The 12459-nt window shown below is 42.3% G+C and overlaps 1 protein-coding gene across 1 annotated transcript; it reads left to right on the top strand.

Moving 5' to 3' along the window:
• The first annotated feature begins 4360 nt into the window (after positions 1–4360).
• On the top strand, positions 4361–6264 carry LOC129811163 (forkhead box protein Q1-like). Its single transcript, XM_055862361.1, has one exon. It carries the CDS (start codon positions 4608–4610, stop codon positions 5649–5651), a length of 1044 nt encoding a protein of 347 aa, XP_055718336.1. The 5' UTR covers positions 4361–4607; the 3' UTR covers positions 5652–6264.
• The last annotated feature ends 6195 nt before the right edge of the window (positions 6265–12459 follow it).

Below are 12459 nucleotides of genomic sequence, written 5' to 3' on the forward strand. Positions count from 1 at the left end.
GCATCCAGCCAGCAGAACCAACCGCGGGTCGCGCGGGCTTGTTTGCCTGCCCGGTGAACCCGGTAACGCACACAGGCAGGCAGCGGAGCGCAAAGGAATATTTCACATTCATCCTAAGTCCAAATAGCCTCCGGGCTGCGAAGAGGTGTGGCGGAGAAGACAGTTTAATGATTATCACTCACCCCGGGCCAAGCTCATAACTCATGTAACTTTCCGACCTTTTGCTGCGTCGTTACCCCTGCTTAGAGAGAGAGAGATTGAGATTTTCCCTTTTGTACTTTAACTATTTGCACATCATTACAACACTGTATATATACATAATATGACATTTGAAATGTCTTTATTATTTTGGAACTTTTGTGAGTGTAATGTTTACTGTTCATTTTTATTGTTTATTTCACTTTTGTTTATTATCTATTTCACTTGCTTTGGCAATGTAAACATACGTTTTCCATGCCAATAAAGCCCTTAAATTTAAATTGAATTGAATTGAAGAGAGAGAGAGAGAGAGAGAGAGAGAGAGAGAGAGAGAGAGAGAGAGAGAGAGAGAGAGAGAGAGAGAGAGAGAGAGAGAGAGAGAGAGAGAGAGGGGGGGGGGGGGGGGGGTGAGGGGTTGACCATAGGAGAGAGTGGTACAGGACAGATATTAGTCTGTAATTCTAGAAGCGAGAGCGTGGTAAAAACATATGTACTGATGAGATAAATAATGCTGATATAGGCTATAGGTCTAGAGTTAAAAATCTCAGAGCACCCATATCGCCAAGTGGTCTCATCACTCTCCTGGTCTCGTTCGTATAAGCTACTGCATGTCAAGCACTAACCCACTGGGCACAAACGTCAATTCAACGTTTTGTTTCCCTTTCATTTGAACTTTTGTGCCATTCTGTGAACTATACATGACCTTTCAGGTAATCCTCACTTTGAAAATGCAGGGCTTGCCTTTATTTTAACCCGAGTTTACATATTGCATTACTATGGAGCTAACCTAAACCCATCTATTTTTACTGTGTTGTCATCTTGGTATTGACTCAGCAGTACTTCCCCTTTCCAGAGAAGTCATATGTTGAGGGAGGAGTCCCCAACACCTTGTATTATCATGGGGCCTGAACTTAAGAATGTAAAATGTACTTTAGGATTAGGCTACAAACGGGGTGTGTGTGTGTGTGTGTGTGTGTGTGTGTGTGTGTGTGTGTGTGTGTGTGTGTGTGTGTGTGTGTGTGTGCGTGCGTGCGTGCGTGCGTGCGTGCGTGCGTGTGTGTGTGTGCATGTGCATGTGTTTTATGCACAACCTTTGATATAGCTCTTAAGCTTTGTGGGAGGGGAGATGTTGTTATTCTTTGAACAAACGATGGGAGGAACTTTGAGAGCTCCTAACATTAAAGACAGATTAAGATGGCTGATAGACACAAAGAAGAGGGGATGATTCAAAGACTTCTTTCCTCTTTTGTTGTTCTTTGTTCTGTTCAAGAGAAATTTGCATACGAACTTCCCACAACTTTCTGTGAATGGTGCAGGATAGTTGCTTGGCTTTGGAACATTCTCAACACATTTAAGGAACTTGACAAAAAAGCGTTATTTTCCTGGTATTTTATTACTTCAAACATGGTTACAATTCATTTCAATATTGGTAATGTTCTAGGAATGTTCTCCAACTGGTGGGAATTTCAGTACTTCAGCATAAGGATTTCCTACAGGTTTCCTCATGGGTCTATTCAAATGTAATTGTTTCGAGAACGTTAAGAAAACTTTCCATGAAAACCACAAGAAAACTTTAAAAGTTCTAAGAATGTAATTTAAAAACATATACATTCCGTTCTCAGCATAAACAAAACTCTTATCTTCTACCTTGTTGAGTATGTTCAGGTGTGTTGGCGGGCCCATTCAATGGTCACACCTGATCTTAATGACTGCTTGTTTCCTTTGAAATGGGGTCTCTTTGAATAGACTAAAATGAACAGCTTTGTATGACTTTAAAAAACATGGCACGCTATCTCCATCCTGGTTGTGCAGTGGACTAATTCCATGGATAAAGAACAGAAGATCATAAATTCGAATCTCACTGACACTGTGTGACAATAAAAAATACATGTGTTTGCATGATTAATGCCTAAGCAAATGAATTTCCTTGTGTCCTATCTGTGCTTGGAGTTAAGAACAGTTAACACAAACTAAGCTACACTACATGACCAATGTGGACACCTGCTTGTTGAACATGTCATTCTAAAATCATGGGCATTAAACATGGATTTGGTCCCCCCTTTGCTGCTATAAATAACAGCCTCCACTCTTCTGGGAAGGATTTCCACTAGATGTTGGAACATTGCTGCGGGGACTTGATTCCATTTAGCCACAGGCGCATTAGTGAGGTCGGGCACTGATGTTGGGCGATTAGGCCTCGCTCGGAGTCGACGTTCCAATTCATCCCAAAGGTATTTGATGGGGTTGAGGTCAAGGCTCTGTGCAGGCCAGTCAAGTTCTTCCACACCAATCTTGACAAACCATTTATGTATGGACCTCGCTTTGTGCACGGGGGCAACATGCTGAAACAGGAAAGGGCCTTCCCTAAACTTTTGCCACAAAGTTGGAAGCACAAAATCGTCTAGAATGTCATCGTATGCTGTGGCGTTAAGATTTCCTTTCCCTGGAACTAAGGGGCCTAGCCTGAACCATGAAAAACAGCCCTAGACCATTTTTCTTCCTCCACCAAACTTTACAGTTGGTACCATGCATTGGGTCAGGTAGTGTTCTCCTGGCAGCCCCCAAACCCAGATTTGCCCGTCGGACTGCCAGATGGTGAAGCCTGATTCATCACTCCAGAGAACGCATTTCCACTGCTCCAGAGTCCAATGGCGGCAAGCTTTAAAACCACTCCAGCCTATGCTTGGTATTGCCTATGGTGATCTTAGGCTGGTGTTGGCTTGGCCATGAAAACCTATTTTATGAAGCTACCGACAAACAGTTCTTGTGCTGACGTAGATTCCGGAGGCAGTTTGGAACTCGGTAGTGAATGTTGCAACTGAGGACAGATGACTTTTACGCTTTATGTGCTTTAGAAATTGCCGGCCCCGTTCTGTAAGCATGTGTGGCCTTCTACTTCACTGGTGAGACGTTTTTGCTCCTAGACGTTTCCACTTCACAATAACAACACTTACAGTTGACAGGGCAGCTCTAGCAGGTCAGAAATTTGACGAACTGACTTGTTGGAAGGGTGACATACTATGACGGTGCCATGTTGAAAGTCACTGAGCTCTTCAGTACATTCTACTGCCGATGTTTGTTTATGGAGATTGCATGGCTGTTTGCTAGATTTTATACACCTGTCAGTGACGGGTGTGGCTGAAATAGCCGAATCCACTCATTTAAAGGGGTGTCCACCTACTTTTGGCCATGTAATGTAGTAGCGTTATAAAACTTCTTATTGAAATATGTTCTCAGAACTTTAATTACTTTCAAATAACCTATCATTTTCATTCTCAGAATGTTAATTAAACCTCCCATGAAAACATTCAGAAAACCATAGTAAAACGTAGTACATAGTAGAACCTCCTTGCAACCTAAACATTTTCGTTCGCAGAACAGGCAATATTTTTACTTCCATTCTCAGAATGTTTAAAATTCTTTCCATTTTATGTTCCCACAACTTCCAAGGAACCAAATGTGCTAGCTGGGTGGTTATTATGCAAAGACAGGAAATGTTAGATTAGACCTCGAGCAAAGGTGTTTTAGTTCAGAACCACCGTAAATGTATCGATTAAATATAATTGTAAATCAATTTAAGAGTGACCTGAGATTCTCTACAAACATAAACATGACAAACGTAAACACATCTGTGTGTGCCTGTCTGGTAAATTCACCCCATCTCACGCTAAACTCTTTTCTGGTACACAATCTACAGTCATGCAGGTGAGTCACTCACTCAGGTGTGTGTGTGTGTGTGTGTGTGTGTGTGTGTGTGTGTGTGTGTGTGTGTGTGTGTGTGTGTGTGTGTGTGTGTGTGTGTGTGTGTGTGTGTTTGTGTGTGTGTGTGTGTGTGTGTGTGTGTGTGTGTGTGTGTGTGTGTGTGTGTGTGTGTGTGTGTGTGTGTGAGAGAGAGAGAGAGAGAGATTGGAGCTCTCTAGAATATATGAACAATACACATAGTTCTTCTCCCCTCCTTCTAACTTTAGCTTTCTATGTGTTTATTTTTGTTTTACATACTCCTGTGTGGCACAGAGGAGCGTGCAATCATAAATCCCTCAATCGCTTCAATGGATTTGAGATTACTCTGAGTTTGAGACGCTAGACCACGCCCCCCGTGGGCTGTCCCTAACGGAGGGATTATATTATAACAGGGCGCGTGTGTCTCCGGAGACAAATCTACTTTCAGCTGCTAAACAGGCACGAGTTTGGGTGCCTCCCGTTCCTCTGTACATCGGAGCTCCTCGGACCGAAACAGACAGACAGGTGCACTGACTCCACTACTGAAACAGACTCACAGGCTACACCTGCGCCTCTCTAAAGAACAACCACAGACAGTCAGATTGTTTTACTTTCTGATGAGGAGAACCGCACTGTACTGCAACGAACTCTGACAGGTGAGAGGAGGGGGAAAACAATAAATATAAAAAATGAAACTTGAAGTGTTCTCCGCAAGCCACTTCGTTCAGAAGCCTATGGAGGTTTGCAGTCACAGTGATGCGGAAGGTGGCGTCCCCTCTCCCCTATCCGGGGACGAGCTGGGCTCAGACGGGGACTGCGTGGCCAACAGTCCGGCACCTGCTACCCCGAGCAGCAGCGATGGCAAGGGAAAGCCCTACACCCGCAGACCCAAGCCGCCCTACTCCTACATCGCACTCATTGCCATGGCCATCCGGGACTCCGGCAGCGGCCGGTTAACTCTGGCCGAGATCAACGACTACTTGATGAAGAAGTTCCCGTTCTTCCGGGGCAGCTACACCGGCTGGAGGAACTCGGTGCGCCACAACCTGTCGCTGAACGACTGTTTCCTCAAGGTGCTCCGGGACCCTTCCAGGCCATGGGGCAAGGACAACTACTGGATGCTGAACCCGCACAGCGAGTACACCTTCGCTGACGGGGTGTTCCGTCGCAGGAGGAAGCGCATCACTAAGGGCCGGTCCGGTGGTTCCAATAAGGACACCGAGACCCCTGACATCCAGACACCAGGGGAGGAGACTCGCATCTCGGCCCCTGCATCTGTGCCCTCCCGGGAGGAGAGGGTGATGGGAGCCAAGTTCTCCAGCTCTTCCAGCTCCTTCTCCATCGATAGCATCCTCAGCAAGCCCTTCATACGTAGGGAGGACAGAGACCACACCGATAGAGACAATGGCAACCCCGGTGCCCACCGGCTCTACTGGCCCGCGGGTTCTCACCACATGCTGCCCTACACACTGGCCTACCCACCGCTACCCGCTGTTATGGCACATGCACAGCACTCTTACCCCCAGGTCAGCACCGGCGCGTCACACATGTTGAACGTGTACAGGTGCAGCCTCGCGGAGCACGCAGAGCACACCAGGGACCCACTCACAGCTCTCCACATGACGTCGCAGGGCCACATGCCAAACTCCGAGGCTGCTTTCTCCACTGTGAAGATGCACACAGCGCGAGTTGGCAGCTGTCATCCTTTCCAGATAGATTCATTGCTCTCCTAAAGCCATCGTAACAGACGATAATGTAATTATGTATCTTAAATTTGCCATGTGCACTTTCCTATGCGCTCTACGTTTTTAGAATGTCTTAAAAAAAGGCATTTCAGTGCATTTAACTGTTTCTGATTATAACAAGTCGTTTAGCGGTGATGAATAACGTAATATGTTATTGTTGTCGTGACTTTATTTCTATCTGGTTACTACTAGGACCAGGCAAATTAGTTGCAATCTGACATGCCTTTCCACTGTGTGTGTGTGTGTGTGTGTGTGTGTGTGTGTGTGTGTGTGTGTGTGTGTGTGTGTGTGTGTGTGTGTGTGTGTGTGTGTGTGTGTGTGTGTGTGTGTGTTACGTGGTTCTTAGGTCATTTCTAATGTAAACGACGGCTACCATGTGCCAACAATTTGAAAAATATAGTACTATGTATGTGTTGATGTAGTTTTGTATGACTTGCTGAAAAATATTGTATTTTAAAATATTTGTTGGATTGTTGATTACTCCATGTAAGGAGGCTGCACAAAAAGAAAGGAAATACACTGCCTGTTTTCCTAAACATTGATTCATGCATGGACGATATTTTTTATGAGAGAAAATAAAAACTTATTGGGGAAAAAATGATCGAGGCAAACCAGGAGTATTTAATTGTTTATATTGCTCTTGCCTTATCTTTACCTAAAGGAAAATAAAGAATCATCTATATTTTTCCATTAATTATAGGCCTACTTGAAGTGTGTTTGGAATCAGAGGGCGGAAAAAGTTTGCATGGGTGATCAGAGGAAGATCCGATATCTGCCTGGAACTGGAAAGGCGTAGCGCCTGGCAACACTGGTGCTGTTTTGGCATCCTCACCACTTAAACTAGCCTGCTGAAGTTCCAGAGGAATGAAGAGAAAGATATACAATCATTTCAGACATCTGCCTACTCTGCACGGCAAGGCACAATTAGGAAACAGCAGTGTTAGGCACAGAGAGGAATATACATTCACAGATTTACAATACTTACATTATGCTATGGTAGGCCCACAGTTTATCCTTAAGCATAAACCATAGTTTACATTTAGAGAGAGAGTGCATTTGTCCCAAGTCTGAGATTTCATCCTCGAACCTATACAGAAGAGCTTGAGGAGACGTGTATGTTTTCACTGTGCTTAATAGATACCGTACATTATAACTACACATGAGTTGCTATTGTGCAGCTAAATGTCTGTAATAACTGAACTCAAACCCCCTCACTCGGAACAACCTTCCTAGACGTGTGTTGCAGTTAAAGTTAATGATCCTTTGTGTAAAGCATCAAATTCTATGATTTACTTGACATAATTCAGCACTCCCCATTCTGGGACCGATCTCACCACCCTTAAATATTTAGAAATAGCTCAACCGAGCTGTAATTTGTGCCTAACAGTGTTGCTTCCTTAGCTGTGACGTCCCGTGCGGTGCAGGCAGAGAAGAAGACAGAGGGGTGAAATGTAAGCATGCCACCCAAACTATGGTGTACTCATGAAACATTATCTGTTCTGTGGCGTTCACACGACGGTAAGAAACGTGCCTGGGATCTGGGTCTCCAATAAACATTGTACAATCAAATATAGCTTGTTCAAATATGACATTTGAATTTACTCTGCCTTGTAGCTTGTTCTCGTTTCAAGTTACGCAATTCAAAATGTCATACTGAAATAATAATAGGCTAATACATACTACTACTAATTATTATTATTATTATTATTATAAAACAGTGCATTTCATGTTTGTTTTTTTATCACCAACATTTGAAAAAATATATTAGACCTTTTTCATCCTGCTATAGGCTATGTTGAGGATTTTTTTAAACACATGACAAACATTAAATAAATGTTCTGATTTTCTGAGTAAGATTTACAACAACATCTTTAGAATACAAAAAAAGATGTGGGGTGAATTACGACATTTAGCCTACCTGTCCACAACAACGAAGACACAGACCTGCGTATGCTAAACGATAAGCTATTCAAATAACTTTTACCAAAACAATGTTTCAAAATGAAATTACCAAAAGACAAGTTGGACTATTGTAAGGGTATAATAATGAGAAACAATCATTTTGGCTGGCTACTTCATGCGCCAAGTCTATAACTGATCACAACACACTTCCAATAAAACCTAAATGATTTGACCTTTCAACACGGACAGGGGATATATGGGGGTTATCCATCGAAGCACGGATGCCGTCCACGGTCCTGAGGGAAACCCTCGATGTCATCACATGTAGTGTCGCCCACATTAATTACGATTCCTAACAATGTCAGGCCTAATGTTATTGACAAAGTTGTAGACTATCACTAGCAAGTGCTGTATCTAGACAAACATTGTAAGATAGTATACATAGAAAATATCGTGAATAGTGCATTATTTTATTGTGGACCAATGAGAAATGAGCCTATAGGCTAATGAGAAAGATAATCTCAAAAATTGCTCAATTGATAAACGATCAAAACCTGAAAAGTAAAAGAGCAAATGTGTTGATACATTTGCCATTTCCCATTTGCATTTGACCCTGTCTTTCTTGCGAGGGGTTATCAGTCCCTCATCGATCTGGGCACAAATAGAACGGAAGACATTCTTGCTTAGGCCCATACATGCTTCTACAAATACAATGCATGTGTACAAATATTTTGACATAAAACATTATCTGTCCGTCCTCCTCAATCATGCACATTGATGCATAGACCTAGGACTATACTATGCTAACAAAAATAACCTGACATGTGTCACTATAGTTTTACTCTGCAGTCTGCAAACTCGGTCCTGGGACCCCCCTTAGATGCACGTTTTGTTTTTTCCCCTATCACTACATAGCTGATTAAAATAACCAACTTATCATCAAGCTTTGTTTAGCTGTGTAGTGCTAGGGCAAAAACCAAAACGTGCAACCGGCGGTCTAGGTGACAGGTAAGAGGTTTGAGTCCCGTTCCAGGAACAATGCTGCAACCTGCAGGTGAAATCCCGGAACAGCACACCTGTATGCTACGCACTGGGCAGAGCACTAGCACTGACGGCCATAACAGGTGAACGCTCCATCAATGTAGGCCACCGTTATGTTTTCATTCTATAGCCTAGGACTAGCTCTCGCTGGTGTGTGGAACAGGAACTAGTTAAGATATGGCGTATCCTAATAAACTGAATACATGCCTGAATCTGAGAGCAGTAGATACTGGGCTCCATTCAATCCGTATCGCCGAAGTAACCCGGAAGATCCGCGTTCAAATGTCATTTCCGATTGAGCCGACGTATGCAGTGTTTACCGTGAAAGCAGTTTCTGCCACCGCGGGAACATTGCCTTGAATTGTCAATCGCGATATATAATAGGGATCTTCAGCGCTATTGATTGAATAGAAACCTAAATATGATGTAGTTCTGGTCCAGGGTTTAGGCCTGCAGTCCAGGCACAATGTTAGGAAGTTCAAACAGTCAGTCACTCTGCAGGCCGCTGAACCGCGCCTGAGCTTCTGGAGAAAGAACCTGGTACTCTCAGCACAAAAGTCCGAGTTGAGCTGGACAGGAAGCGCGGCTGCTGGGGCGCCTGAAAGAAGACATTAAGACGCACATTACGGTTAAAATACGCTGGAAAGAGCTATTTAAACTATGTTTCATCTCTTCAAAAGGAGTAAAAAAAATGCTCAGGCAAGATGTAGGCACTTGTCAAAAGAAGTGTGGAGAGGTCAAAGTAGGCCATAGGCCTATGAGAAGGACTAACAACCAGTGGTGCAAAGTACTTAGGGGTATCTGTTTTTTGGGGTATCTGTACTTTACTGTTTATATTTTTGACAACTTTTACTTTTACTTAATCACATTCCTAAAGAAAATAATGTGCTTTTTACTCCATATATTTTCCCTGACACCCAAAAGTACTCATTACATTTGGACAGAACATGGTCCAATTCACACACTTATCAAGATAACAACCCTCCTCATCCCTACTGCCTCTGATCTGGCGGACTCACTAAACACAAATGCTTAATTTGTAAATTATGTCTGAGTGTTGGACACCTGGCTATCCGTAAATTTAATAAACAAGAAAATTGTTCCGTCTGGTTTGCTTAATATAAGGATTTTTTTTTAATTCACACTTTTACTTTTACTTTTGATACTTAAGTATATTTAAAACCAAATACTTTTAGACTTTTACTCAAGTAGTATTTTACTGGGTTACTTTAACTTTTACTTGAGTCATTTTCTATTAAGTTATCTTTACTTTTACTCAAACAAGATACCTTACTTATTTTTGTGTGTGTTTCTATGGAAAGAGTGTGTCGTTTAATGGCTTGTCAAAACAAAAACAAAAAGTGAAACAATATAAAGCAACATTTTAATTTATTTAATGCACCGCAGCATTCATTTATTATTCATTAATATCCTACATATTAAATACACATTCATAAACAGAATTCTGAGCCACATTTTTCATGAACTAATATTTTAATGGTGTAAGCCTTTGTATAAATAATCAGGGACGTTAAAGCAATATTAGCTATAATATTATAGTTGACACTTCAATATTTACCAAAGATAAAAACAACAATTTATATTGTTCTAGGCTGGTGTTCTTCAGGCTAAAAGGATCAAACTCGGACAGAAATGGCAAAGGATATCCATCACTATTAAAAACCAGAACCCATGTAAATATGTGATATAATTGTTGTTTACTAGATATTTCAAAACAGCTATAATAAGAGCTCCTATACGCGCTTCGCTGTGAACTCGTAAAAGCAGTGGCCAGTCTTCAAAGTGCTCTCGCGCAGAACAAAGTTTCCTCCTAGCCGCGGAGGCATCCTGATCACCGCGGGGGTCATACGTTCTGATGTCGCAGGAAATTCTAAGGCCATTAGGTTCCACAAACTTCTCTGTGTCACGGTGGAAAATGATTTTATCCTCACATCCTTTGTTGTGAAGTGTAAAGGTTATTGTTGATGGCCATTGTTTGAAAATCTTTTATATCTAAGGACTACACATGAAAGGACGGGGGTAATGTTAGACAGACACACAAATAGATGAGGAGCTGATTAGTTTATTACATATTTTATTTTCTGTCTGTTTTCTAAAGCTCGACTATACCAATATAAAATGCCCGTATCATAAGTGCAGAAATTAAATCCCGTAGTCCCAGCCTGAACCTTAAATGATTATATTCTGATCAGAGGTTTAGGCCTAGTCTACTGTATACAGTTGTTTACTCTTTCCTTCTCATTGTTTCAATTCAGCGGCATAAAGCAAAATAAAGCTCAGTGTAAAACAAATCCAGGTAGTAGAAATGAAATGAGGGAGACTAGGCATACAAACAGAATGGGGTGATGTGATTTCGGTACAAATTAAGATTGATCATCTAAATCTTACGTACTATGAATACTTTTTTGCCTATGACCAATTTTGGACAAATATTTTTTGTAGGTCTATTTGTATTTCTGTATAGCCTAGACCTACTCAACTGTAACAATGAGCTGTTTATTATAAACGTATACAACTACCAAACATAATAGGCCGGCTTTTTACAAAGCATATACATACTGAAAAATGACTGAAAATGATTGCATTATTTAACTACTATGCTATATAAACGAATATTTAGCTCAATATGTTTTTTTTAATAACATTAGGTGGTTGAATTGAAAACGAGGAAGTGTAGGCCCTATCAAATGCAGGCATAACAAAATTAACCATAAAAGTCATCACAGTATAAATATTAAACAAGCTATCTGCATGATGCAGGCCTGCAATATAGTGTCATATAGTGTCAACCTTGTAACAGGATTAATACACTCTGAATTTGTAGGCCACGTTTCTGAACAAATCCTATTTCTCTCGTTGTTATCATTATTGATCATAGGGCTTTTATCTTTTAAGACTAAATAATTGCATCATGTTGGACAAATCTATATTATGGTCTGTCTTCATAGGGGAGGAAGCTGTCGACGCCCGCGCTCCTAATTTCGGTTCTCTCTCTAATGAACGCGGGGCCCAGGGGACCGGCTCGAGCCTAGGGCTGTAAACTGACACTGGCGCGCTGTGTGTGGTATCCAAGGCCGGCCGCTCTTGATGGAAAAAGCCTGCTTCCACTCATGTCAAAGTCATTTACTCGACCCCCCCCCCCCCCCCCCCCCCCTATGCAGATGCATGCACCCCAGCGAAATACCACCCTCTTTCCCCCGGTAGTGACTCTTACGGTTGGGTTCTGAGCGAACTAGGAAGTCATGAGATAGGATTTATACTACGAGATTTATGAGCCTAAACAGTTTGTTCTGTGTCGCTTCTACAACACTGCCTTTACTGGATCGGTAGGCCATCCAACATGATATTGTTGCATGGTAACACAGAGAAGCACTTTCAAAAAAATTTAAGAGGCATACTCTTATATATAATAGCCTATACTGTTATACCCTCAGTATTTCATTACAGAAAATGTTTCCGTTATTCAGTATAATGACACTTAGCAACAGGCAACAACATGCAAGAAGAGTGTTGGAGATGGAGCTCTTTGCCTTGTGCGCGTGGCGTGTGACGCTGTTGATTGGAATGTCTGGGGAGGTTTGATAGATGGCATAATTGCGTGTTTTTTAGATGTCAGAGAGCAGGGGAATGAGAGAGGGTGGAAGAGGGAGGGGGTGCGAGATAGAGAGAGAGGGGCTTGACTCTGCTGCAGCGACTGGCAGTGGAAGGGGAGGGGAGGGGGAGGGGAGGGGGGCTCTAGTCGTCACTGATTTCAGGGGGGATTTGGAGATGGGGGGGTCTTAGAGGAAAGAAAGATTTACGAAATGATAGGTGGCCGCGTTTTGTTTGGCTG

This window comes from Salvelinus fontinalis, chromosome 14 (assembly GCF_029448725.1).
Source record: "Salvelinus fontinalis isolate EN_2023a chromosome 14, ASM2944872v1, whole genome shotgun sequence".
In the NCBI taxonomy this organism is placed as follows: domain Eukaryota; kingdom Metazoa; phylum Chordata; class Actinopteri; order Salmoniformes; family Salmonidae; genus Salvelinus; species Salvelinus fontinalis.

Bases quoted from the DNA above. Each gene is read 5' to 3' on its own strand.
- LOC129811163 (XM_055862361.1), top strand. From the start codon at position 4,608: ATGAAACTTGAAGTGTTCTCCGCAAGCCACTTCGTTCAGAAGCCTATG.